Raw genomic sequence first — 26,179 nt, 5'->3', positions numbered from 1 at the left:
CTGGAAAAGGGGATCATGATATTCCCAATCAAGTTGGTTACTTTTAAGTGAGTAAATACAAGTAAAGCATTTAATATAGTGCTGGATCAGGGCTTTCTAATGGTGAGTTATTATTACTATCATTTTACTACTACTATTAAGAAATATGACACCAACCAAAGTCCTGGTCACTTTTATTTTCATTTATTTATTTGTTGACTGCACAGTGTGTGGGATCTTAGTCCCTTGACCAGGGATTGAACAAATGCTCTGTGCATTTGGGCATGGAGTCTTAACCACTGGACCACCAGGGAAGTCCCCTCTTGGTTACTTTTAGTCCCCAAAAGTCTTGGGACTGGTGAGGCTTGTTTTCCCCCACTACTCTGACAGTGAGTTCCCAGTGGCAGAGCCTTGGCTCTTCCTTCTTCGTACTCAGGACTGGAAATTCTAGAATCCATTTCTTCCTCTTTTAAAAATTTTATTTTTTGGCCACACCATATGACATGTGGGATCTTAGTTTCCTGACCAGGGATTGAACCCATACCCCCTGCATTGAAAGTGCAGTTTTAACCACTGGACCATCAGGCAAGTTCATTTCTGATCATCTCCAACACCCCTTCCCTGGTCCAGTCCATCACCTCCTGCAGGAACAGCGCAGTTGCTCCCTCCTTGTTGTCCCAACTCCCGCCTGTGCCCTCTATAGTCTGTTCCCCCCAGAAGGAGCCTGTGCAAGCCTGTTGTATATCACGTCCCTCCTCTGCTCAGAACCCTCTCTGGCTCCTACTTCCCTCCAAGCCAAACCCAAAGTCCTCACCATGGTCTGCAAGTCCCTGCCTCATCATCTCTCCGACTCTTCCACCTAAAACTACCCCTTCCTTCTCTGGGGGCTTCTCTGGTGGTTCAGACAGTTAAGAATCTGCCCGTAATGCAAGAGAGCTGGGGTTGATCCCTGGGTCAGGAAGATCCCCTGGAGAAGGGAATGGCTACCCACTCCAGTGTTCTTGCCTGGAGAATCCCATGCACAGAGGAGCCTGGCGGGCTACAGTTCATGGAGTCACAAAGAGTCGGACACAACTGAGCGACTTTCACCTTTGCTCCTCTGTAGCCACACTGGCCTCCCTGCTGTTACTCAAGCCAGGTGACCTCATTCTTGTCTCGGGGCCTTTGCACCTGCTGTTTTGCCTGCCTGGAGTGCTCTTCCCTCAGATCCTCCACAACTCACTCTCTCACATCTTCCATATCTCAGTTGAAAGCAGGCTGGGGAGAGCTTCCCCTGGACCTCCTTCAAGTCTGTAGCACCTCTTCCTACTTTATTTTAGGTGACACTTAGTCATCACCTGCTACTATGCTACGTATTACATTTTACAATGCAGATTCTGCTAGAATCTGCTAGAGTGTGATTTCCCAGAGGAGAAGGGCTGTTTTTCTTGTTCATGCTTATGTTCTCATGGCCGAGAAACTGAGTGAAGCACATGGTAAATGCTCACAGATTCTTTGTTGAGTGGCTGAATAAAGCAATAGATGTGATTACTGAATGGTAGCTAAAATAAAATAATAAAAAAGACGAGATAGGGACTTCTCTGGTGATGACAGTGGATAAGAATTTGCTTGTCAATGCAGGGGACTTGAGTTCGATCGCTGGTCTGGGAAGATTCTACATGTTGCAGAGCAACTAAACCCATGACTTGCAGCTACTGAAGTCTGAGCTCTAGAGCCTGGGCTCTGCAGCAAGAGAAGCCACCGCAGCGAGAAGCTGGGGCACCGCAACCTGCTTGCTGCAAATAGAGCAAGCCCGTAGCACAGCAATGAAGACCCAGCACAACCAAAAATAAATAAATAAACACAATTATATTTAAAAAAAGAAGAAGAGCATCTCTGGGTCCAGGCTCACCTTTCTGGTTCTCGTTTAGAGTCACATTCAGGTGATACTGCTTGCAAGTGTTCTCCAGGAACTCTGGGGACCTGTGGTACACGGTCAGGATCTGTCGGGCAGGGGAGAGGTCAGAGCTCACTCACGCATACTCCTTTCCTCCTTGCTTCAATTCTTGCCTGCCCAGCTCTCTGCTCCATGGGGGATTCACAGCAAGGTCTTTCCTCCTCGATCCAGTGCATTCAGTGGCCAGAACAGCCTATGGAGTCTACGCCACCTCTGTGCAGTAGAACTTCCTGCATTGATGGCAAAATAGCCTCTATCTGTGCTTTCCATGTGGCAGCCACTGGACGCATGTGGCTATTTTTGGTTGTGCCATACAAGATCTTAGTTCCCTGACCAGGGATTGAACCCATGCCCTTTGCAGTGGAAGTGCAGAGTCTTAACCACTGGATTTCCAGGGAAGTCCACACGTGTGGCTAACCAAGCACTTGAAATGTGGCCAGTTCCACTGAGGAACTGAATTTTTAATTTTATTTATTTTAAAATTGACTGAAGCTGAAGACAGAGTGTGACTTGCCTGAGGTCACACAACAAAGGCAGGGACTCAACTGTGACTCCATCGCCTGACACATGAGAGCGGGCTACCTTGAATTCAGTGACCAAGAGGGCTGTCCTCCTGGATCACAGGGCAGAGGGTCAGATGAGGTAATGGAGCCCCCAGATATTGGGGGAAGGATGCAGTTGTTCTCTGGGCCTTGGGAGGCACCCTGGAGGGAGAATCTTCCTTTGGTGGGGCAAGGAAAGAGACATCTTTTCAGGGACTCAACGTAGCAAGGACTCAATATCCAAAAATCTTTGCCCTTGAGACTGCCCTGGGGGTCCAGTGGTTAGGACTCTGTGCTTCCACTTCAGGGGATGTGGGTTCCATCCCTGGTGGGGGAACTAAGATCATACATGCTGCATGGTGTGGCCTAAACAAAACAAAACAAACCAAAACCCCAAGTATCTCTGGCCTTTACCCCAACTCTTGACTTACTGCAAGTGAAAACCTTATTTCTCCACCTGTCAAATGGAGCCCATATTTTTACCTACTTCTCAGGGTTTTTTTGAGGTGTCCTTAGCTTGATTCCCATATTTGTGCTCTAAATGATAGCTAAGCTTATTGGTGATATCAACCTTGTTTTGGAGTCTATATTTGCCTCTCTTCCCATGAACAGAGAGAGCCCTGGGCTCTAGCTAAGGAACACAAGACCTACCGAGATGGTGCCTCTTCCAGTGCCGCTGGCTTTGATCTGTAGCTCTTCCTCAGCAGAGAACTGAAATGAAGGGGGAGGAGGATTTGAGGGCAGAGGAAGCAGCAAAACATGGCTCACATGCAATGAGGATGAAGAGGGAAGCATCCATGGGCACTGGGAACTCAATTATTTCCCTAACTTGGGGTCTAGTGACTCTCCTGTCCCTCTCCATGAAGATGGCTTGACTTTTCCTTCTTGACTGAGCATTTGTGGTATCTACACTGTCACAGATCAGCTACAACTGCTGACTCAGTCCTAATATAGATCTGTCCGCACCATCAACTTTGCAGTGTCTCTGAAGTTCCAAATGTGTGAAGCCCCACCAAGACTCTTTTCTTTGGCTTCTCTGCACCTAGTCTTGTTACCCTCATACATTCTTCCCTCATTTGCTTGAGCAAAATCTTATGCATTCACATCCAATCACATCACCCCTGCTTAAATCCCACTGGTATTCTTACAACACTCTGGCCTCAGGACCTTTGCACTTGCTGTTTCTTCTGCCTAGATCTCCAGAAGGATCACACCTCCCTTTCCTTAAGATCTTTGCTCAAGTGTAACCTTCTTGGTGAGACCTTCCCTGCCCAACCTACTTAAAATGACAACTGCTTGTTCCTACCTCTCTCCCTGTTTCATTCTTTCCCGTAGGTAGCACTTGTCATCACTTAACACATTACGCATCTTACTTATTCACATCTCTTTATCGTCTGTTCTCATTAAAATATAGAATTCTACAGGGACAAGGACTTTTTTTCCTGTCTCATTTATGGCCATATTCCCAGAACCTAGAACAGTGCCTGGCACACAGTAAGTGCCCAGTAAAGATAACTGAGTGATTGAAGGTAAGTATCACCTCCTCCATGAGGTAAGGTCATGGAGATTACCTTTTCTACCATACCCAGGTTATTTTTTTCCTTTATATACTTATTTCCTTCCCCTGTGTTCAGAAGCTTAAAACAGAATATAGAATTAAATTTATTGTCTTAGTTTCTTTCTAGACTGTAAGTTCATTGAGAGCAGGGAACACAGATGCTTCATAATGTACTCCAGGAGAATGTTTAGCACACAGTAGGTGCTCAGGAAGAATAAGTGAACCAATACATTGACAGTGTTGCCTATGGTGGCTAGATACTATTGATGAGGGAGACTGTCAGGGACATGACTCTTGGCCTCATCTCCAGTGCCACTTCCGTGTGGACTTCCTGTCTGCCCCTGAGCTCCATACCTTTGCTGACCGTAGCTGGTAGGCATTCTTTTCATCAATGACCCATTCCACATGCAAGGCTTTCTTGGAACTTTTGATCTGGATGTGGAGATCCTGGACACCTTCGAAGGGGACAGCCTTGCGAAAGCGGGTGAGGGCTTCGATGGCCACGACCGTGGTCTGGGTGTTGGGACAGGGTGGGTGCGTGGGTGTGTGTTGGATCAGCACCAGAGACAGCACATTGGGACCCCTCTCCCCAACCCTGTGGGTACCAGCACCGTGGACAGCTCCACCCAAAGGGCCAGTCGTGTCAGCACCTTGGCTAGCAACCCAACCCTCCACCCTTGACCCCTCCACCCCTAGTTTCCATTTGGTCACCTGGGTGGACTGGAAGCCTCCTCCCAGCTGCCGTTTCTTCAATAGCCAGTTGGCGATGGCATGCGTTTCATTGCGCCGACCCAGCTCCAATTTCTGCATCAGTGCATAGGCTGTGGCCTCAATGGTGTACAGGGAGTCGTCTAGGTCCAGGTCATCCAAACCCACTGGCCAGTGGGTTTTGTCTAGAAGATAGGTGTCCCCCTGGTCATGTAGATCTGGAACCACCTCCCTAAACCTGTCCTCTCCTTGTGTCATTGTTGTTCAGCTGCAAGTCATGTCTGACTCTTTGCGACCCCATGGACTGCAGCACATCAGGCTTTCCTGTCCCCCACCACCTCCTGAGGTTTGCCCAAGTTCATGTCCATTGAATCAGTGATGTCATCCCACCATCTCATCCTCTGTCACCCTCATGGCTATTTTATTGAGCACCTACTTTATGTGAAAACCTTTGCTGAGGAGACATATGGACACTGAATTTTTCAGAACCACTCTAGGGGACAGGGACACTATTTAGAGTTGAGGAAACTGAGGTTCAAAGGAGCTCCTCCACATCCTTCCCAGACCCACCACAAGTGAGTTTCTCTAACTCCACTCCTCTTGACTTGGGGGATGGAGAGGATGAGATAAGGACCCTCAGGGATGGGATAGGGCAAGACCATGGGAAGCAGACCCCTCTCAATTACCTGTGTCTAATGACCTTCTTTCTAGCCTCAAACATACCAAGCACTTGCCCGCTTCAGGGCATTTGCATGAGCCAGCCCCTCTGCTTGGAATAACCTTCTCATGAAGGTGAGCCTTCTCGTCTTTCATTTCAGCTGAGGGGGTCGCCTTTTCACAGAGGCCCTTCCCAGTTCTGCGGTCTATACTTCCCTCCCCTCATCATCATCGCTCCCACCCACCTTGTAGGTTACTACCTCAGCACCAGTCTCAATTTGTCATTCTCTATTGACCTGTTTGTCTTCTGCCAGCCTCCCCTAACAACAGTGGTAGTTTTGAGGGGAGGGGCCACGTCAGTCTTGTTCACCTTGGTTTCTCAGGGCCTGAGCTCAAGGGTTGGCACACAATAGGTGCTCAGTAAATGATGAATCACACCTTGCTGGATTTGAGATCATGCACTCTCCCTCACTCTGCCTCCATGGCTATGGTGAACACATAGCTGGTTAAAAAGTGGCCCACACCCACTCTTGCTGGCAAAGCTGTCCAGGTAGTCATTGGCTCGGGGGCTCCTGATGAGGGCCAGAGCATAGGAGGTTATGGCCATGGCAAAAGTTGTCCGAATATGAGGGAGTTTTTTCTCCAGGAAGTCACCGGCACGCTTCATGCTGTCAGCCAAACTCTAGAAAGTCAAGAGAAGAGGCTAGAGGGAGGTGACGGGTGGAAGGGGTCTGGGAGTTAGAAGAGAGGGATGCATTGAGAAGGACATGATGGCAAGGGAGCATCCTGTGTGCAGGGGTTAGGGCACCTTGCAGACCCTTCCCTTCTCTTTGAGGCCTACCGGTATCTTCTGGCTGCACAACTCCTTCCCCTCATTCAGGGCGATCAGGACAAGAGCTGTGAGTGATATGTCTGCCTCAGAGCCATGGTAGCCACCCTGCAAATGCAGAACCATACCCATGATCCCTTTACCATCTTGGAGGCACCTTCCCCAGTCTCTCCTCCCTGACCTTGAACAGCTCCTGGGTGCTCAGCTCTGGGCTGGATGATGTTGAAAGCAAGATGTGGAGACAGGGAGAGGAGGAGGAGCTATCTTGAGACTTGCCTGTGTGGGGTCTGTCTTACTAACAAAAGCTGACGGCCATGGAGGATGCTGTGCTAAATTCTCTAAGCTAGCTCAAAACATTATTGCGGCAGGTCCATTTTCTTGACAATGAACCTTAGGGTTGGAGACATGTCTCCATTGCTAGTAAATGACCAACTTAAGGTTCAAACTCTTCTCCAGTCTCCCGGGTTCCACCCTCAATCCCTGTGCTGGGTTGAATAATGTCCAGCCCTCCCCCCCAATCTTGTCCACCCAGAACCTTGGAATGTGATCTTATTAGGAAATAGGGTCTTTGTAGATGTAACTCACTAAGTGAAGAACAGGTTATACTGGGACTTCCCTGGTAACTCAGTGGTGAGGAATCTGCTTGCTAATGCAGGAGACTAGTGTTCGATCCCTGGTCTGGAAAGATCCCACATGCCGTGGAACAACTAAGCCCCTGTGCCACAACTACTGATCTTGTGCTCTAGAGCCCAGGAACCACAACTACCAAACCCATGTGCTGCAATTACTGAAGCCTGAGAGCTCTAGAGCTCGTGCTTTGCAACAGGAGAAGCTACGGCAATGAGAAGTCTACTCACTGCAACTAGAGAGTAGCCCCCACTCGCCACAACTAGAGAAAGTCCATGTGCAGCAGTGAAGACCCAGTGCAGCCAAAAATAAATAAATAAAATTTAAAACTTAAAAAAAATTTAGAAAATAACAGGTTCTACTACTTCCCTTGGTGGCTCAGACGGTAAAGAATCTGCCTGCAATGAAAGAGACTTGGGTTCAATTTCTGGGTTGGGAAGATCCCCTGGAGGAGGAAATGGCAACCCACTCCAGCATTCTTGCCTGGAGAATTTCATGGCAGAGGAGCCTGGTGGTCCATAGGTCACAAAGAGTCAGACACGACTGAGTGACTAGTACAGGTTCTACTGGGTTAGGGTGGGCCCAATATCCAATAACTGGTGTACATATAAGAAAGCGTACACAGAAGGAAGAAAGGCATGTGATGTTGGATGTAGAGATTGGAGTGATGAGGCTACAAACCAAAGGATGCCAAGGATTGCCAGGAACCACTAAGCTTGAAGAGACAAAGCAGGATTCTCCCCTCCCCATCCCTGCCCTCCAGTTCAGTTCAGTCGCTCAGTCATGTCCGACTTTTTGCGACCCCATGAATCACAGCATGCCAGACCTCCCTGTCCATCACCAACTCCCAGAGTTCACTCAGACTCATGTCCATCGCGTCAGTGATGCCATCCAGCCATCTCATCCTCTGTCGTCCCCTTCTCCTCCTGCCTCCAATCCCTCCCAGCATCAGAGTCTTTTCCAATGAGTCAACTCTTCGCATGAGGTGGCCAAAGTACTGGAGTTTCAGCTTTAGCATCATTCCTTCCAAAGAAATCCCAGGGCTGATCCCCACCCTCCAGAGCCTTCCAAAGGAGCATGGCCCTGCCAAAACTTTAATCTTGGACTTTAAGTCTCCAGAACTGTGACAAAATAAATACATTTCTGTTGTTTTAAGTCACCTAGTTGGACTGCTTTGTTCTGGCCGTCTTAGGAAGCTAATACATAGCCCACAGCTCCTTCTTCCCAGAGTGGCCAATGAAGCCTATGAACTCTTGGATCAGTTTGCATCCATCCTCTGCTCAGAATCTTCTGTGGCTCCTACCTTCACTCAGGGGAAAAACTCAAGTCCTCCCTTTGGCCCAGAAGGCCCTGCACAATCTGTTCCACCACCTCCCTCCTCTCACCTTCTCCCCCTCTCCCCTTGCTCACTCTGTTCCAGACACACTGGCCTCCTCACTGTTCCTCAAACATGTTGGACACATTCCAGCCTCAGGACCTTTGCACATGCTGCTTCCTCTGCTTGGAACACTCTGGCCTTAGTTATCCACTGGGACTTGTTCCCTAACCTCCCCAGGTCTGTATAAATATCAGAGTGCATGCACTTGGTCACTCAGTCATGTCCGACTCTTTGCAACCCCATAAATTGTAGCCCACCAGGTTCCTCTGTCCATGGGATTCTGGAGGCAAGAATACTGGAGTCGGTTACCATTTCCTCCTCCAGGGGATCTTCCCAAACCAGGGATGAAATCCACATCTCTGATATCCCCTGCATTGGCAGGTGAATTCTTTATCACTGAGCCACCTGGGAAGCCCATCCTCTCCTCATGAAGCCTTCCAGAATTTCACACCTCCCACTTTAAAAGCTGTTTCTGGAGGCTGGTATGGAGGTATACTTGGTAGGGATGGGTGTATTGACTGGGGGAACAGGGAGGACTCAGACGCAGAGAAAGGTGGGCCAGGACTGGCAACTCGTTGAAGTAGGGTTGAGGTGGGGATGGGTCCTGGATGTACCCTACCTCCCCACATTGTAATAGAGTCCAGGATGGTCCAGAGCAGGGAGATGTGATGCTGGGTGCTGGGCCTCAGCCCTTTCCTATTCTCATTCTACCTGTGAACACCCCAGGGGGCTGACATGCCCTCCCTGTATGCAGAGCCCTGGGGTTTTATTTGAACGGCTCAGCTAGGGGGATGGTGGGTACCTGCATAGACCACATGACCACAGGGCTTTCCTCCACAAAGTTCCCATGCGTCCGCTGTCTGTGGGTGATGATCCAGTTGGCGATGTTGCAGACAGAATCAAGACTGAGCGCGCTGATTGTCATGGTGGGGTAGGCCAAGGCATAGACCCGGAATACGTAACTCGTGAGCCTGTTGGGAGGGAGACGGGTGGGTGATGGCTGGCAACGTTGACCAAGGCATTCTAGGAGAGGGGCTTCTACTCTGTGGAGAAGTCTATGCCAGACACCATAGCAACTTGGAACACCACTGGCCCCACAGCCTGCCTGCCCCAAGATCCCACAGTGGGGGTGCTCCTGGGGTCCCCAAGCCCCAGGCTGGCCCCTCCTACCAGTGTCCTCATCCTTACCAGGTGCTTCCTGGGTTTCCCTTGCTGGTGTGGTAGCTGCCATCTTCACTCCGGTGGGTCAACATCCGGCTGTACCCTGGGGAAATAGGTGGATGGGAAATTTACAGGGAGAGTTGGTGTTTGGGTATGGTTGTCAAGGGAGGGGTCAGTTACCAGGCCAAATCTGGGGAGCAGGGTGTGGGTGAGACTTAGGGGTGCTTTGCATATTGATGGAACCCAGAGGCGGTGACTTGTCCAGGTGCAGAACGGAGGGGCCTGAAGGGCCCAGGTGTAAATGATGGTCATGGCCAAGTGTGACCGTGGGATCCAGGGGACAGTTGTATATGGGAATAAACTGGAAGTGCTGTTGGGTCCTCTGGGGAAGGGTGTGATGGGGAATTACTGCTACCAAGGATCGTGGAAGGTAAAACTCAGAAAAGGGCATATTCTGAGGGGCCATTATTATTTAGCCGCTTAGTCATGTCTGACACTTCTGGGACCCCATGGACTGCAGCCTGCCAGGCTCCTCCGTCCATGGGATTCTCCCGGCAAAAATACTGGAGTGGGTTGCCATTCCCTTCCCCAGGGGATCTTCCTGACCCAGGGATGAACCAGCATCTCCTGCATTGCAGGCAGATTCTTTACCACTGAGCCAGCAGAAAACCCTGAGGGGCCATGACCTAGGTGTTTTCTCGGGGGCTGTTTCTTGGCTGTAATCTAAAGGTGTCAGTAGTAGTCAGAAGGGGTCACTCCAGGGTGTAGTCTGGGTGTAGTCTCTGTCGGATTCTGAGCATTGCTGCTTGGGTATTATTTGAAGGTTATCTGGAGGTTTCCTGTCTGTGTGTGTGTGTGTGTGTGTGTGTGTCTGTGTGTGTTTAATTATTTACTTGGCTGCACTGGGTCTTAATCTCAGCATGTGGGATCTTCAGTCCTTATTGTAGGCAAGCAGGATCTTTCATCGTGGCATGAAGAATCTAGTTCCCTGACTAGGGATGGAACCTGGACCCCTGCATCAGGAGCGTAGAGTCTTAGCCACTGGGTCCACAGGGAAGTTCAGGTTTACTGTTTGGGTTTAACATGGGATGATAGCGTCTGGGTGTTAGCTGGATGGAGCACCATCCAGAGCATGTGGATGGAGGGTTGGTGTCTGAGTGTAACCAGGGAGAGGAGGGGTAAGTGTCCAAACTAACTTGAGGGTTTCTGTCTGGGGAAGTAGAAACTTGAGTCTGGTGCCTTAGACCACTTGGCCATCCTGACATGCTTGAGGGTCTCTGTCTGGGTGTAAGCAGGGTGTGTATCTCTGGTTGTTACCTGGGGGGTTTGGATGTAACTTGGGAAAGTGTTATCATTCAGGTGTAACCAGGAAGCCACCACCTGGGATTATTCTGGAGTTTTCTACCTGGGAGTTCCCTGGGAATGTAGCCCAGGACGTGGAACTGACTGGCTAAAGCCTGGGACAGTGTCTAAATATAACATAACCTGGGAAGTTGCTGCTTTAGGGTAAATCATGGTGTCTGTTATGAGACGTGTAGCCTGGGAGAGGGGTCAGGGTGAAGGAATAACCTGGGGGTCAGTCATAGTTGGAGGCCACCTGGGGAACTTGGTATCAATCAGGCTGTCAACTGGGAGAGAAGTCAGAGTTTGAGAATTTTATTTTTTGGCTGTGCCACAGGGCATGCAAAATCTTAGTTCCCTATCCAGGGATCCAGGGCTTCCCAGGTAGCTCAGTGGTAAAGAAGTTGCCTGCCAGGGCAGGAGATGCAAGAGATGCAGTTTTGAACCCTGGGTTAGGAAGATCCCCTGGAGGAGGCCGTGGCAACCCACTCCGGTATTCTTGTCTGGAGAATCCCATGGACAGAGGAGGCTGGCAGACTATAGTCCATAGGGTTGCAAAAGAGTCGGACATGACTGAACGACTGAGCATGCACACCACACACACACTTGTAATCAAGGAGCCAACCCATGCCCCCTGCACTGGAAGTGTGGAGTCTTAACTACTGGTGCACCAGGGAAGTCCCCTGGGAGTCAGAATTTGGATGCTATTGTCTGGGAGGGTCGAGTGGGGGCCTCCTTCAGCTCCAAGGGTACCTTGGCACTCTGCCTGAGAGACTCAGACACCCTCATCAAGGTCCCAGGAGGAGACCCGCTCTCACCTCTGGCAAGGTTCTTCATCACCTGCTCCCTGAGCTCCACCCCAACCTTGTTCCACTGGCCTGTGGAATCCAGGTAACGCGTCAGTATGACCACGGGTGTCAGGGAGCTCAGCGTCTGCTCGGGGCAGCCAGACGGGATCCTCAGCAGCCGCCATGTTTCACTGGGTGTCAGGGTCCCCAGGATTGTCTCGCCAAGGATGTCACCTGTCAGGTGGGCAGAGTCTAAGCACCAGGTCTCCCCCATCACTCTGTGCCCAGGCGGGCTCTGGAGGAGCCGGCACACACCCCCACCCCCTACCCCAGCCCCCCACAGGAGCCAGCTCTGTTTCCTAGGTACCTTGGACGCTGACAAACACGTCCGCCTCTGTGTTGGGGATCTTGTTCAAGAATTCTTGTTTTGGCACCAGCTGCGTCTTGGTCTGACCTGAGCAGGCACAGCCTTGTGTGATGAGTGGGCTCTGGGACTGGGGAGGTCAGGGTGTGTAGACTTTGGGAGAAGCTCAGACTGCCCACTTAGCCAGACCCCCTCATTTCAGACCTTCCCTACACCAGAGCATGGCCCCAGGATCCCACAAGCCTCATGAAAACCCCACAAACCTTGGGGGTTCAGGAGGAAGCTTTGGGATATTTGCTCAATCTGACCCCCTGCCTGTAGGATGCAATGAAGAAGCAGGTTAAAAGCAATAGTCATAATGACATTCATAATGACGGTAAGAGGAAGTCTTGCTTAGCCATAAAGAGCAGACTCAGTCTTTCCTGGTGGTCCAATGGTTAAGACTCCTCCTGCTAATGCAGGGGACATGGGTTCAGTCCCTGGTCTGGGAAAATTCCATATGCTTTGAGGCAACTAAGTCTATGGACCACAACTACTGAGCCTAGAGCTGGACCCTAGAGTGCTGGCACTGAACCCTAGAGCCAGTGCTCTGCACCAGGAGAAGCCACCACAATGAGAAGGCCATGCACCACAAATAGAGAGTAACCCTACTTGCTGCAACTAGAGAAAGCCGACCAGCAGCAACAAAGATCCAGCACAGCCCAAACAAACAAACAAACAAAAAAGACCAGAGACTCTGGAGCCCAGATAACTAGGTTCAAATCCCAGCTCTTTTGCTGCACGACTTTGGACAAAATACTTCTTCCCCCTGTGCCTCACTTTTCCCATCCATAAAAGGGAGAGGATAATAATTCCTACCTCACAGAGTTGTTCTGAAGGCTCAATGAGTTAATATTTTCAAAGTGCTATATCCTAAGTATTAAACACGTGTTTGTCAAGTAAATAAAATATTATTACTGATGGGTCAGGCACTGGTTGTGTGTAATGTTCACAGCTCTCTGATCACTCATGGCTATGAGGATTATTCTTCCTGCAAATGAGGCTCAGAGAAGTTAAGTAAGTTGCCCAAGGTCACACAGCAGACACAAGGTTTGAACCCAAGCCTGACTCCAAAGTCCCAAAGTGGGGGGCTTTGTGATTGAACTTTTAAATCATCGTCACGCCCCTCACTTCTGCCTGTTTGTTGATCTTGGAACCACCACCCCCTCCCACGATCACACAGCCTGGAGCCCCAAGTGTAGACACCCCACTGTCTACATGGGCAGGAAGGGCTGGGGAGTGCCCATTACCTGGACCAGGAGTGTCTTCCTCACGTGGTCCTGGACCACAGAGCCTCTGGCCTTGACCTCCACATCCACTTTGCCTATTTCAAGTGGAAGGAGCACGAAGGGCACCACCTTGGAGGAGAAGGGGGGCACGGCCACTATCTGGCGGGAAGGGGCATCTGGCTTTGCTGCGCTGCATAATGACTCCTTGTGAGGGAACTCTACTCGGACCTGCGGCAGAGGGCACGGTTAGGGGATCTTGATTGCCTGAGGAGGCCCAGGACCCTAAAGTCACAGTCTCCTCCCTGCCTCCATCCTGAGATTCCTGAGTACGTGACAACGTAGCATAGTGGTTGAGAGTAAAGACCCCGCCTGGGTTCACACCCCTTCTTTCACTTGTTGTTGATGTTCAGTCTCTAAGTGTTCAACTCTTTGTGACCCCATGGACTGCAGCATGCCAGGCTTCTGTCTCTTGGGTGCGGTGTAACCTCAGGAAGCAATTATCTCTAAACTGAGAATGGCCAGAGCATCCATCTCCTGGGGTTATTGTGAGGCTTAAATGAGAAAATGTCTTAGATGCTTTCGCAAAAAGGCTGCCACTTCAGTGGCCCCTTCGGTAAATGGACACACTCCATCCCTTTTCATAAAACACACCAACAGATATGTTTGAAGGGACAGGGGGAAGTCTGGGGGCTTCACCTTGACTGACTGCTGCAAGAAATTGTACAGCACAGCTTGGATCTGGACTTGCTCGTTCCTGATCACGGAGAAGGGCAACTTAAGATCCACAAAGAAGGGTTTCATAACTGTCAGCTCAAAGGGATCTGAGACGCAAAGACCTAGAACCAGGAGAGCACTCGCGGTCAAGCAAAGGCCTACTGTCCTGGGAGTGGGGGTGGGGGGCTGGTCAGGGCCATTGTTCTCCTGTTTCCTCAGCACTGGGCTTGTGGGGTCACCTTGTCCAGTCTTGATGCTGACAGCCACGAACTGCCATGTGGTGATGGAATCAGGCATGGTCACGTGGGTGGTGTAGTGGGAGATGCTGCAGGAAGCCCCAGGGGGTGGATGGAAGGGACATGATGAGTCTGTGCTGCCTAGACAGAGCCTCTGATTTGAGGGTCACTGTCTTGGGCTTAACATCACTATGGACGGGTCAGTGAGTCACCCAATTAGAGACATTTTCCTTAGAGGGCCATGATTTGGGAGGGGAACCCACTGGGATCTTTATCCCCATCCAGGAAGGCATGGGACGATTCTGAGAGCTCAGTATCACCCCGGGAGCATTGGCCCTGAAAAAAGTACATAATATGAACAGTTTCATTTACGGCAACAATCAAATTATATTACTGACCTATAGCTGTTCTAATCACGTTATGTGGTAGACAATAAGATGGTTAAATTGTTATATTTTTTAATCTTTAAGTGCATTCCTTCAGTTAGCTAATTTAGAAGCATTCAACTTGCAGAGAAGTTGAGCTACAAAGAGGTCAATACACTGGCCCAGGGTCACACAGCTCACGAGCGGCAGAGCTGGGAGTGGAATTTATGCTGCTGCTGCTGCTTCTGTTTCTCTTCCTCCTTTCTTTCGGAGAGCGATGGGCAATGCCATGTTTACTTATTAAAGACGCAATCTTGGGACTTCCCTGGTAGTGCAGTGGTTAGGAATCTGCCTGCCTAAGCAGGGGATACAGGTTCGATCCCTGGTCTGGGAAGACTCCACATCCCCTGATAATGCATGGAAGGGCCAGGGACCAGAGGCTGATATGAGGGTCATAATCCTACCCTTGTGTGGTTTTTGGCAGAGTAATGGTCTTCCAGAACCAACTTTCAGGGAACACGCTCCGGACAGGCTCGTCCTCCAGGAAGAAGTCATCTAAATCATCATCTTCATCCGCTGCAGGGGGCAGATGCCGGGCAGGGTCTCCTCTGCACATCTCCCATGACCCAGCAGACCCTTCAGTGGGGTCCTCCCACTCCAACCCTCCATCGCACTCCACACCCCCTCAGTGGAGCCCTCCCAACCCTGTGCCTCCTGCCATGGCCCCCTCACTTGTCCCCAGAAGCAGCTGCTCCTCTCGGGCCTCCCGAGTCAGGGTCTCAGACAGCTGGCAGCAGCTCAGGAAGGCAGTGATGCAGACTGGTCCATGGCGGACATGCTGGATCCTCTCCTTACATGACAGCCCCACTGGGTTCTCCCGGAGCCCAGCCTCACAGCACTTCTGCTCCAGCTCTGTCTTGAACTTGTTCACTGCAGGCCAGAGTTAGAGGGACAGAGGAAGGGCTGGGAGGGACCTGAGGAAGCAGGGACCCATCCACCTAAGCACCATGACACTCGACCTCTGTTTAGCCACATCTCTGGAAATGCTGTCCCTAGAGCTTTGCTATATCTTTCCCCTGAAGCTTCACATTGAACCCTTCCCTTGTGATGTGTTCTAATGAGGAAGTTGAGCACAGAGAGATCAATTCACTGGCCTAGGGTCACAGAGCTCAGAAGCATTGCTCTTCCTCCTTGCTTTTGGACGGGGATTGGCAATGCCATGTTTATTTATTAAAGATGTAATTTTGGGACTCCCCTGGTGGTGCAGTGACTAGGAATCTGCCCGTCAGTGCAGGGGACACAGGTTTGATCCCTGATCTGGGAAGATTTCACAAGCCACAGGGCAACTAAGACCGTGCACCACAACTGCTAGGCCTGTGCCCCGGAGCTTGTGCTCCGCAACAAGAGAAGCCACCTCAGTGAGAAGCCTGCGCATGGCAACTAGAGCTTGGCCCCTGCTCTCTGCAACTAGAGAAAGCTGCCTGCAGTAACGAAGACCCAGCACAACCAAAAGTAAATAAATAAGCCTTAAAAAGATGCAATTTTGACTCTTGGTTCTACTGTGTATTTTTAAAAAATGAAAACACAAAACTTGCTGTAGAGTATGATGCCAAGTTGAAAGGCTTCTAAATTAGCCAACTGAAGGAGTGCACTTAAAGATTAAAATATTACAGCAGTTTAAAAATCTTGCCATCTACCATATAACGTGATTAGCACATCTATAGTTAAGTAATATGACTGATTGTTATCATAAATATAACAACAGTTTATAATATGTACTTTTCCATGAAGGTTAGCAGAATTTTTGATATTGAAATTAGACAGCGTTTTACCTAAATTTTTATTAGACTTCACTTATTTCCCCTTTATTTAAACCCACAAAGTAATTAGCACTGCTCAAAGAGACTGAAAAGTCTAATATTCATAGAATCCATCTTCTAAAAACACCTAGTTTTACCTCCCATCTTCCTTCAGCTCTAGACTTCTTGATTCACCACACCCTGGTCTTCGTCTACATGTTATCCTTTTCCCCTTTCAGTATCACAGATTCTAGACATCTAAAAACTACATTTCCAGACTCCCTTGCTGCTAGGGTGCTGGATGGAACGAGATCCTGCCATCTAGAAACTCCTGTGTGGGCTTTCCTGGTGGCTCAGATGGTAAAAGATCTGCCTGCAGTGCTGGAGACCGGGGTTTGATCTCTGAGTTGGGAAGATCCCCTGGAGAAGGTAATGGCTACTCACTCCAGTATTCTTGCCTGGAGAATTCCATTTCACTTTCACTTTTCAGACGCTCTTGTATAGGATTTGGAAGGTGGAAGAGAGGTGGGGACCATTTTCCCTACCATCAGTGGTAGTTGATAGGTGGGCTACCATCTGTTTCTGTAGCAGGCATAATTCTGTGTTTCATTATTGACCCATCAGCTTCCCAAGGGATATTGACAGCAATTTCCTGAGATTTTGTGCATTGCAAGATCTCCAGTGGCATGACCTTGAGTCCCAGCAAACACCTTTCCAACTTCATTTCCAAAGCTCAGCTAATGAATTTCAAAGCACTAAACTTCCATCATTAAGTCACTCCTCTCCTCACTGGAGTATCTAGAGTGGTTTCAGTTTTCTGTTCTAAGCCCTGGTAGGGCAATGGCAACCCACTCCAGTACTCTTGTCTGGAAACTCCCATGGACAGAGGAGCCTGGTAGGCTGCAGCCCATGGGGTCGTGAAGAGTCGGACACGACTGAGTGACTTCACTTTCACTTTTCACTTTCATGCATTGGAGAAGGAAATGGCAACCCACTCCAGTGTTCTTGCCTGGAGAACCCCAGGGACGGTGGAGCCTGGTAGGCTGCTGTCTTTGGGGTCGCACAGAGTCGGACACGACTGAAGCAACTTAGCAGCAGCAGCAGCAGCAGCAGCAGCAGCAGCAGCAGGGAGCCAAGAGGGCCACATCCAGCTTTAGTACTAACCTGCTTTCCTCTTGGTCTCCAACCTCTTCAAGGAGCGGCGGCGGCGATGGCTGGGAGAGGGGCTTGGTGGGCAGTGCCAGTCTGGGAGTCAGAGGGAAGAATGAGAGGATAAGTCAAGATTGTTATCCACATTCTTGATACTTACTGGGTGCTTACTGCCTACCCAGTGCTTCATATGCATCACCTCATTTTATCTCATAGCCTCTTCACATTCAAGTTTTGACACTTAAAAGCTGTGCAGTCTTCAGCAAGTCACTTAACCTCTCTGGGTTTCAATTTCTTCAGCTGCGTAAAATGGAATAATCATAGTTCTATCTGTGAGATCATGCATATAAAAGTACTTAGTGCAGGCTCCAGCTTGCAGTAAATAAAAATCATTATTGTTTTCACGGTTTATAGCTGAAAGAAGATATGCCTAGTTGTCTCCATATATCCATTCTCCCCTGTGGCTTGTGGCATTTAAGCCTCCATCTTTAATGTATCACTCAGAAATGAATACTACATTTCCCAGCCTCCCTTGCATCTAGATGGGCTGTGTGACTGAATTTTGGCCAATAAGATGAGAGAGAAGTGTCTTCTTCTCAAGTCCCTTTGTCCTGGTGCCTGGCAGGAGGTCCTAATAAGCCTCCATCTTGGGATACAACAGAGCAATAAGCTTGAAGGAGCCTGAGTCCCAAAATAATCTCTGGCCTGTTATTGAGCAAGAAATAAACGTCTCCCTTGTTTAAGACAATGTTAATTTGTATCTCTGATACACATGGCTAAAACTGCATCTTAATTAGCACACAGTGAGTTACTTCTATACATATACATATTACTATGCATATTTTATGGTCAGATAAATTGAGAATCAGAGAGGAAATATGACTGACCTATGGTAAGTGGCAGCATCCTAGATTTTAGCTCATCTGTTTCACACCAAAGTCCATGTGCCTAACCACTGGATAGCACTTTCCCTTCCTCTACCCTCCTCCTGTCCCCAATCTGTACCTGTGCTCGCCAAAGTGTCCATCCCTGTGCTCATCTTCATGTCCAATCCAGCATCCTTGAACACGGCAAGTCTGTCTTTCCCACTGCCTGCTGTGCAGCCAATGTCATGTTCCTCTACCGTATCCCAGATCTGAGGGTCAAGAGAGGACCCTGGATTTGGAGCTTGTATTACCCCTCCAGGGAAGGTGCAATGGTACACTGTAATTGCTGGTTCAAATAATAATTTTCATACCATCATCAATTTATTGAGCTCTTACCACCTGCCAACTTCTATGCCATCCACAGGCTCCTTGAATCTTTGCAATCACCAATATTACCCATTTAATAGGTGAAGAAACTGAGGCTCCAGCTAGAATCTCCAGGAAATCTTTTGGCTCAAAGCCCACGTGCTCTTACCTTCTTCTGTGTGAACTTGTGCTTGCTGTTCAAGATATGGACAGCCTTGTCCACAGCTGCTAGCCCCACTGTGGCTTCTGCATCACCTGTAACCTTCAATGCCACCAAGCTGCTTGGTTGTATAGGCTGGACATATGCTTCGTTCTGCAAGCCAATCTTCAACTAAACAAGGAAAAAGAGAGATGTGAGGAAAAGAGGCTCATAGGTCACCAAGGGGTTTCCTGAAGTCCACTTTCAAGTCCATGCTCCCTGCAGCTCCGATGGTGCATCTGGGAACTCCACCAGGCCAGTCTCAACTCTGCACACTTACTTGCATCTTCTTCACCTCTGAGGTTGAGCTTTTAATGCCACATCACTTCCTCTTCCTCTCCCTTGCCCCCAGGCTGAGAGCCCTTAAATTTGTACAGACTATCTCCCAAGAATTATGATGGTGGTGTACAACTATAAGGAGTTAGGCTCACCTTCTCCTGGCATTTGTCATTCACATCAATCAAAATGGAATCAGCCACCAGTTCAGGGTCCTGTCCTGTCCCCTTGGGCAGTAAATAAAAGGCCAGAATGCGGAAGGAGGGCAGCATCTTGGAAGTCACATCAATAATGGTGGATGCGAAGACACTCCCATGATTTTTTAATTCTTTGGCATGCACAATCTGACCCTTACTCAAGACCTTGGAGACAAGGGAGACTAAGGATGAGAAGGACAGGACCAGCCCTTCCCCAAGGCCATCCCAGCCCAAAAAGGAGGCCCATAGTCCCTTTGCTTCAGCCCACCCTTAGGTCTGAGTCCATCCCACATGGTTCCCACCAACTCAGCTTGCCAGGGTTGTACCAGAGAAAGAATTCCTCAGTGCAAGTCCAGCCCCTCACCAGGATGGTGAAGCGAGTGATCTTGTTACTGACAGAAGAATCTCGATTTGTGTTGAGGTTCAGTTGGAGGTTGCTGCCAACTTCTGTGCTCAATGCCTTCACATCAATGTGCAGGAAGTTCCCTGACTCATCTTGAGTTGAGTAAGGCCGAGCTGTCATACTGGCTGAAGCCTGCTCCTCTGGCTGGATTGGTGCCTCAGTTTTCACCTCGGGAGAGTGATGGACAAGTAAACCCCTCAATAACTCTTCTAGCTTACAAAATCCCAGCCCCACTATCCCTTCCCTGTAAGTTTGGTACCTGGATAGTGAGCTCCTTCAGATTTGCTTCTGTGTTGATGACCAGAGTAGCCTCACCACGTGGTGTGGTGTGTACTTTCACATTTGTGCAGCTGACGAGGACTTTGGAAGCTGGGGACCCATCAGGATTTGAGACGAAGACCTGGGGTGGAATCTGGTGTGAGATCAAGGACAGGCCTGAGGGTGGCCTTAGGTAAGAGGTGGGAACTGTGAAGGCAGCCTGGATAAGACTGCTTTGTACAGCTGTACAAGTTGTGCACTGAACGACACCAGGAGCACCACTCATTTAGTGCCAATGAATGGCGCCCCTTAAAGTTTTGCAGAGTAAAGCCAGATGTGGCAGCCCTGGGGTTTGTGTGCCAGGTGGGTAGGGGTGGGGGGGATTGAGGGTGAAAAGCATAGGAGGAGTCATGCAGGGCTTGGGGAAAGCTTGGAGTAGGATTGTCACCAGCTTTTATAATGCCCACCAGACATCTCAAAATCATCCCAAAAGAATGTATACAAAAATAGCACACTTTCTGTGCAAATGCAGTCTCAAGATAAATGTCTAAGCACCACCTTCTAGCCTGACTGTGGTCTGTAACCATCCCCCCTCCATCTTTGGAGAAATTCTGGAGCCATCTCTGTGCTTTGGGGGGATTTGAGTTACGACTTGAAGGAACCCTGGGATAGGTCTGGAGACATGATGGACTCAATTCTTAGACAAATGAATTTCTGGGAGGCAGGTGAATCCAGTGTGGGATTTTGTCTCCTGGGAAGGTCTGTTTCAGGGAAGGGGGGCCCTGAGTCCCTGAGTGGAGTAAACCCAGACTCTGACCCTAAAGCTGAATGGCATCCCCGGCTTGAAATACTGGGGTGTCTTGATGAACTTGATGTTGTATGGGCTCCGAACAATCTTCACCCCAGAGATCTCGGTCTGGACCATCTCACCCCCTGGAGAGACATGGGGACCATGAAATCTGCAGCAGATGTTAAGTTTCTTGGGGAAGAAGCAGGGCTGCTGGTACGGAAGGCACCACTTGGTGAAGGCAAGATAAGATGGTAACACAATTTTGACTCCTCCCAATTTCCCAATTTCTCTGCTAAGGAGCTGGCCTGAGGTCACATAGGTGGAGTGCCTGGGTTGGAAAAGGACACAGGGTCGTGAGCTTAGCCAGGGGGCCCAGGTGAGGATGGCACCTGAGGAGAAGACAGTGACGTTGACAAAGATTGAGGCCCCAATGAAGTCCTCTTCTGAGCCTTGGAAGGCAGCCATCAGTGTGTCCTTCTGGAGGGAGATGTGGCCATGGCCTTGAGAGATCTGCTCTCAGAGTAGGAGAGAGGAGAGGAGATGGTTTCTTGGGAAGTAGGGGATAGTCAAAGGAAGGGAGGTGGGAGAAGGGGAAAGAGGGGAGAGGAGGTGGGGGAGGACAGATAGCAGAGGGGTAAGTCTCAATCACCTCCACCCTCTGCAGGGAGCTTTGGATGGGGATCCGACGGGAGTCCTGCTTCACCCCGAAGATGGCCAGAGCATGTCCATCCACTGGCTTGTTGAATATATACCTGGAGGATAGATATCCATCTCACTAGCTCTGAAGCACCCTCACAACCTCATGAGTCTGCAGACACGACCTCATGTGTTTGCCCGCAGACACGACCTCATGTGTCTGCAGACACAGCCTGTAGGACCTCATGGAGCTGGAGGAAAGGCTGTAACACTTGGGAAGGGCAGAGGGGGCCCCTGGTGACTAAGATGATTCCATTACTGACCAACACAAGCCTGGGAGGTGACAAAAGAACCCCATGAAGTCTTGTTGGGTTGCAGATGTGGCCTATGCAACCTCCCAGGATGGTAGAGGTAGGCTGCACAGCCATATGGAGCCACAGGGAAGTCTGAACAACCCTGGGGTGGCAAAGGCAGCCTGTGAAGCCTCATCAGGCAGTCTACGAGACCTGTGTAGGATGATAGAGTTGAAGAAGTGGTCTATATAATGTCAAGAAGTGACAGACATGGCCACTACAACCCTAGGCAGACAACATGGCCTGTACAGCCTTATAGAGCTGTGGAGATGGTCTGTAAAATTCCAAAAGGCAGCGAATGTAGCATTTGCAGCTTCGTTGAGCTCCAGAAATGACCTGGACAATCTCAGGAGATGGCAAAGGTGCCTATGAGACCTCATGGATCTTCAGAGACGGTCCGAACCGTGAGATATGGTGTAACTCCGTTATGAAGACAAGGTGGCTTGTGCAACCCTGGAGACCTAGGGGGTGATGTGCACAACCTCACAGGACAAGAATGTCTCATGGGTGGCAGAGTGTCTCTCTTATACCCTAAGAGCTACAGAAGGGCTCATTTCTCTGCCCATTCAGCTTCTTGGCCTCCCTGGTCCTCTGGCCAGGCTAGGGGTAAAGGGACTCACCGGGCCTGGATATTCACACCCAGAACCTCATCCCTGAGGTAGAAGAAAGTCTTGTTGGGTGTCAGCTGGACCTCAAAAGATGGGAGCACTGGGTGGAGTAAAGAGAGTTACTTACCCTCAGCATTTCACTGTGCCTGCCCCACTCCCATCCCTTCCCCGCCCCACTTGCTCCTTCCTCAATGCTTCTGGCAGCCCTGGTGGGCTGGACACATGGTCCTGTTCACCAGCCCCCAGCTCAGGCCCTGGCACATGGAACATGCACCATGAGACCTTCTTTGCATTTCCGGCTCCACTCCTTGTGGAGACCCACCTTGTCCTCCCCGGCACACCCTTCTCACCGTACTCCTTCACTTCAAAGCCTGTCTTGAACTTCTGCTTGGGAGCCGTTTGGTAACTGGCTTCAATGGTCCAGGTCCCAATACTGAGGCACAAAGAGTTAGGAGAGTTGGAGCCTGAGAAGGAAGACCTGCCCCCACTCCATCTCTAGAGCTCCTGGCAGGGTACCTGATACGCTCTGGGAGGGTGAAGGAATCTATGTAGACACCATTATCCGGCAGGAGATCCTTGCTGATCACAGCAATCCCCTCCGGGTTCTGCAGGAATGGAAAGCAGGCGGTTCATGCCCCAGCCTTCCAGCACGTGATAGAACCTGGGGTCCACCGTCCCCTCAGGAGAGGTCACCTTGATGTCCAGAGTGAAAGTCCTGGACACAGGATCCATCCTGTGGTTCACGGTGTACACCCGGTATTGAACTAGAGAAGGAGGGAAGATTCTGAGCGTGGGCTAGGGTTTGGAGAGGGGGTGGGTATCGTCATGAGGATCTTGGGCGGTGAGGGAGGGGGGCCTTGGACAGAAGGACACCTTGGGAAGTGGAACATGGGGCCCAGGGGGGCTGCACCTGATTGCTCGGGAGTGTAGATGGTCTTGTCCGTCTGGATGAAGATGTATCCAGCGTGGGGAGCCACCAACACCAGCTTATTCATGGATGAGGAAACTGAGGTGGGCGCCCAGTTTGCCTCGATGATGACATACTGCATCCCGGGTTTTGGGGGGTAGACCAGGTCCTCGGGAATCTGGGGAGAGATGCCCACACTCCTCAGGGTCTGCTGGGGTCTCCATCCTTGCGGGCAAAGCCCTGGACCAGGTGTTGGAGAAGCAATTGAATGGGAGCTCTCTGGTTCTGCCGTTGGGGGCAAGGTTCCAGCGTGCAATGCCCAGGTTGCTGCCGAGCTAGTGCATCCGGCGCGGATGCAATCCCGTTTAGACTGTTTCCCAAGTCACCAGCAGAGGGCGCCTTTTATTCTTTCAAATCTCAAGCTATGATTTACTTTATTTTAAACTTTTTATTTTGTGTTGGGGTATAGCCGATTACGGAGAAGGCAATGGCACCCCACTCCAGTACTCTTGCCTGGAAAATCCCATGGATGGAGGAGCCTGGTGGGCTGCAGTCTATGGGGTCGCTAAGAGTCGGACACGACTGAGCGACTTCACTTTCACTTTTCACTTTCATGCATTGGAGAAGGAAATGGCAACCCACTCCAGTGTTCTTGCCTGGAGAATCCCAGGGACGGGGGAGCCTGGTGGGCTGCCGTCTCTGGGGTCGCACAGAGTCGGACACGACTGACGCGACTTAGCAGCAGCGGCAGCAGCATAGTCGATTAACAATGTTGTTGATAGTTTCAAGTGAACCGTGAAGGGACTCAGCCATGCATATACATGAATGCATTCTTCCTCAAACTCTCCTCCCATAAACTCCCCTCCCATGCAGGCTGCCATATAACATTGAACAGAGCTCCCAGGTCCTTGTTGGTTACCCGTTTTAAACACAGCAGTGTGTACATGTCCATCCCAAACTCCCTAAATATCTCTCCCCCACACCCTTCCCCCATGGCAAGAATAAGTTCGTTCCTCAATACTGTGAGTCTCTTTCTGTTTTGTAAGTTGATTGGTATCATTTCTTTTTAGATTTGCACAGAGGTGTCATGTGGGCTAATCAAGGCCTTTCTTGGAGCCCAGACTTAGGGGACTTTGAATTTCTAAATGGATAGAGCATGCCAACCGGTATATATAGAATGGATAAACCACAAGGTCCTACTGTAGAGCACAGGGAACTCTATTTAAAATCCTGTGATAAACCATAATAGAATAGAATATGAAAAAGAACGTACGAAAGTGGAAGTCACTCAGTTGTGTCTCTTTGTGGCCCCATGAACTATAGCCTGCCAGCCTCTTCTGTCCATGGAATTCTTCAGGCAGAATACTGGAGTGGGTACCCATTCCCTTCTCCAGGGGATCTTCCCAACCCAGGGATCAAATCTAGGTCTCCTGCCTTGCAGGTGGATTCTTTACCATCTGAGCCACCAGGAAAACCCAAGAATACTGGAGTGGATAGCCTATCCCTTCTCCAGTGGATCTTTCCGACCCAGGAATCAAACTGGGGTCTCCTGCATTGCAGGCTGATTCTTTACCAACTGAGCTGAGGCCTAATAAGAAAGATTTTAAAATCTTTTTCTGCTTCCCAAGCCACCATGCTGCATCTCCCTTCCAGGTCTTTGCTCAGACTGTTCACCCTGAAACAAAGCCATCTTCTCCTTCCCACCTTTAACCTTTCACTTGATTACTCTGAGATTTTCTGGAAAAAAAAAAAAAAGAAAGTGTTAGTCGCTCAGTTGTGTGTGACTCTTTGCCACCCTATGGACTATAGCCTGCCAGGCTCCTTGATGCATGGAATTCTCCAGGCAAGAATACTGGAGTGGGTAGCCATTCCCTTCTCCAGGGGATCTTCCTGGCCCAGGGGTTGAATCCCAGTCTCCTGCACTGCTGGTGGATACTTTATACCATTGAGCCACCAGGGAAGCCTATTGCTGTACAGCAGTAATTAACACAACGTTGTAAATGAACTATACTTCAATAAGTTAAACAAAAAATAGGACATAAGAGGAGCAGTAAGTATATCCAGCCCACTCAACTTGGCCTGTCACCCACCGTCACTGATGCTTGGTCCATAAAGTGGTTTTCCTTTGAGAGAACGAGCTCTCTCCTGGCCACCCGAGTATTCTTCATGGGGAAATCCCACACGCTGAGATTCACCTCAAGGGGATGGCTGAGGGGCTCACTGGAGTCAGAATGAGCCTCCACATGGATGGTCTCTGGGCTGCCGATCCGCAGGACCCGGGGGGTCACCAGGATGTACCTGCCAGTGAACATATACGGGGGGATGGGAGGATTCAAGTGGGGGAAGCAATGGACTGGGGTCAAATGCAAGGAATCATGCCAGCGGCCGGGTCCCCTCAGTTCTGACTCACAGCGGCTCAGCCTGGGCAATGGGGATCCCCAGGAGGAGAAGCAGCAACCCCAGGCCCCAGGGCACGTCCATGGCGGTGGGTGGAAGATGCTTGTCCTCTTGTCCACCTCAGCGCTGGTCTGTTTGCCTTGGCTTGTCCTGGTTGAGTTAATATCTAAACGAACAAGGGGAGGAACTTCCCATAAATCCAGTGAAAGATGAGGGGCTGCTCTGCCCTTCTCAACCAGTGCTCTGCAGGGTCCGGGGTCAGGGAAAGTTGCACTGAGACTACTCCAGCCCCACCCCCACCTTGGGGGCCAGAGCGTAGGGAGAGCTGTCTTTCCCATCAGCCACTGGGTATCATCCTGAAGCCCTCTGCTCCCACAGCAGGAAGGAGGTCACTTCCCAGGCCAGGTGACCGCTAGGCGCAGCACACACTCGGGACATAGTTGGGATTGGGTGGTAGGGGTAGGAGGAGACAGGATGTTCCCACCTCTGCCCTTGTGAAATTGGCAAGAATTTCTGGGGTAGCT

General features: G+C 50.0%; 1 protein-coding gene across 4 annotated transcripts in view; it reads right to left on the bottom strand.

Moving 5' to 3' along the window:
• The window catches only part of LOC109561573 (complement C3-like), a 30,155-nt gene extending 4,188 nt beyond the window's left edge, over positions 1-25,967 (bottom strand). Inside the window, exons 1-32 of one of the 4 annotated variants that reach the window (XM_019964122.2) lie at positions 25,669-25,963; positions 25,349-25,556; positions 23,262-23,436; positions 23,045-23,115; positions 22,868-22,956; positions 22,702-22,784; positions 22,364-22,451; positions 21,404-21,506; positions 21,144-21,264; positions 20,782-20,897; positions 19,966-20,106; positions 19,668-19,874; positions 19,262-19,468; positions 18,801-18,962; positions 18,405-18,534; positions 17,415-17,495; positions 15,184-15,381; positions 14,916-15,027; positions 14,090-14,175; positions 13,833-13,972; positions 13,158-13,364; positions 12,132-12,183; positions 11,872-11,958; positions 11,535-11,738; positions 9,403-9,478; positions 9,017-9,185; positions 6,222-6,317; positions 5,909-6,062; positions 4,727-4,908; positions 4,370-4,528; positions 3,109-3,168; positions 1,871-1,961 (exon numbers count right to left, since the gene is read on the bottom strand). In XM_019964122.2, coding sequence (XP_019819681.1) covers positions 1,871-1,961; positions 3,109-3,168; positions 4,370-4,528; positions 4,727-4,908; positions 5,909-6,062; positions 6,222-6,317; positions 9,017-9,185; positions 9,403-9,478; positions 11,535-11,738; positions 11,872-11,958; positions 12,132-12,183; positions 13,158-13,364; positions 13,833-13,972; positions 14,090-14,175; positions 14,916-15,027; positions 15,184-15,381; positions 17,415-17,495; positions 18,405-18,534; positions 18,801-18,962; positions 19,262-19,468; positions 19,668-19,874; positions 19,966-20,106; positions 20,782-20,897; positions 21,144-21,264; positions 21,404-21,506; positions 22,364-22,451; positions 22,702-22,784; positions 22,868-22,956; positions 23,045-23,115; positions 23,262-23,436; positions 25,349-25,556; positions 25,669-25,739 — 4,126 coding nt within the window. In that variant the 5' untranslated portion in view covers positions 25,740-25,963. Of the gene's footprint in view, positions 1-1,870; positions 1,962-3,108; positions 3,169-4,369; positions 4,529-4,726; positions 4,909-5,908; positions 6,063-6,221; positions 6,318-9,016; positions 9,186-9,402; positions 9,479-11,534; positions 11,739-11,871; positions 11,959-12,131; positions 12,184-13,157; positions 13,365-13,832; positions 13,973-14,089; positions 14,176-14,915; positions 15,028-15,183; positions 15,382-17,414; positions 17,496-18,404; positions 18,535-18,800; positions 18,963-19,261; positions 19,469-19,667; positions 19,875-19,965; positions 20,107-20,781; positions 21,265-21,403; positions 21,507-22,363; positions 22,452-22,701; positions 22,785-22,867; positions 22,957-23,044; positions 23,116-23,261; positions 23,437-24,531; positions 25,328-25,348; positions 25,557-25,668 lie in introns of those variants that run through there. The other 3 variants (XM_070792784.1, XM_070792786.1, XM_070792787.1) reach the window with 3 other exon arrangements.
• Between the last annotated feature and the right edge of the window lie 212 nt (positions 25,968-26,179).

The sequence above is a fragment of the Bos indicus genome, chromosome 7, assembly GCF_029378745.1.
Source record: "Bos indicus isolate NIAB-ARS_2022 breed Sahiwal x Tharparkar chromosome 7, NIAB-ARS_B.indTharparkar_mat_pri_1.0, whole genome shotgun sequence".
NCBI classification, from domain to species: domain Eukaryota; kingdom Metazoa; phylum Chordata; class Mammalia; order Artiodactyla; family Bovidae; genus Bos; species Bos indicus.
Note: the sequence above shows the minus strand (reverse complement) of the source record. Positions and strands in the feature narration are given on the sequence as shown.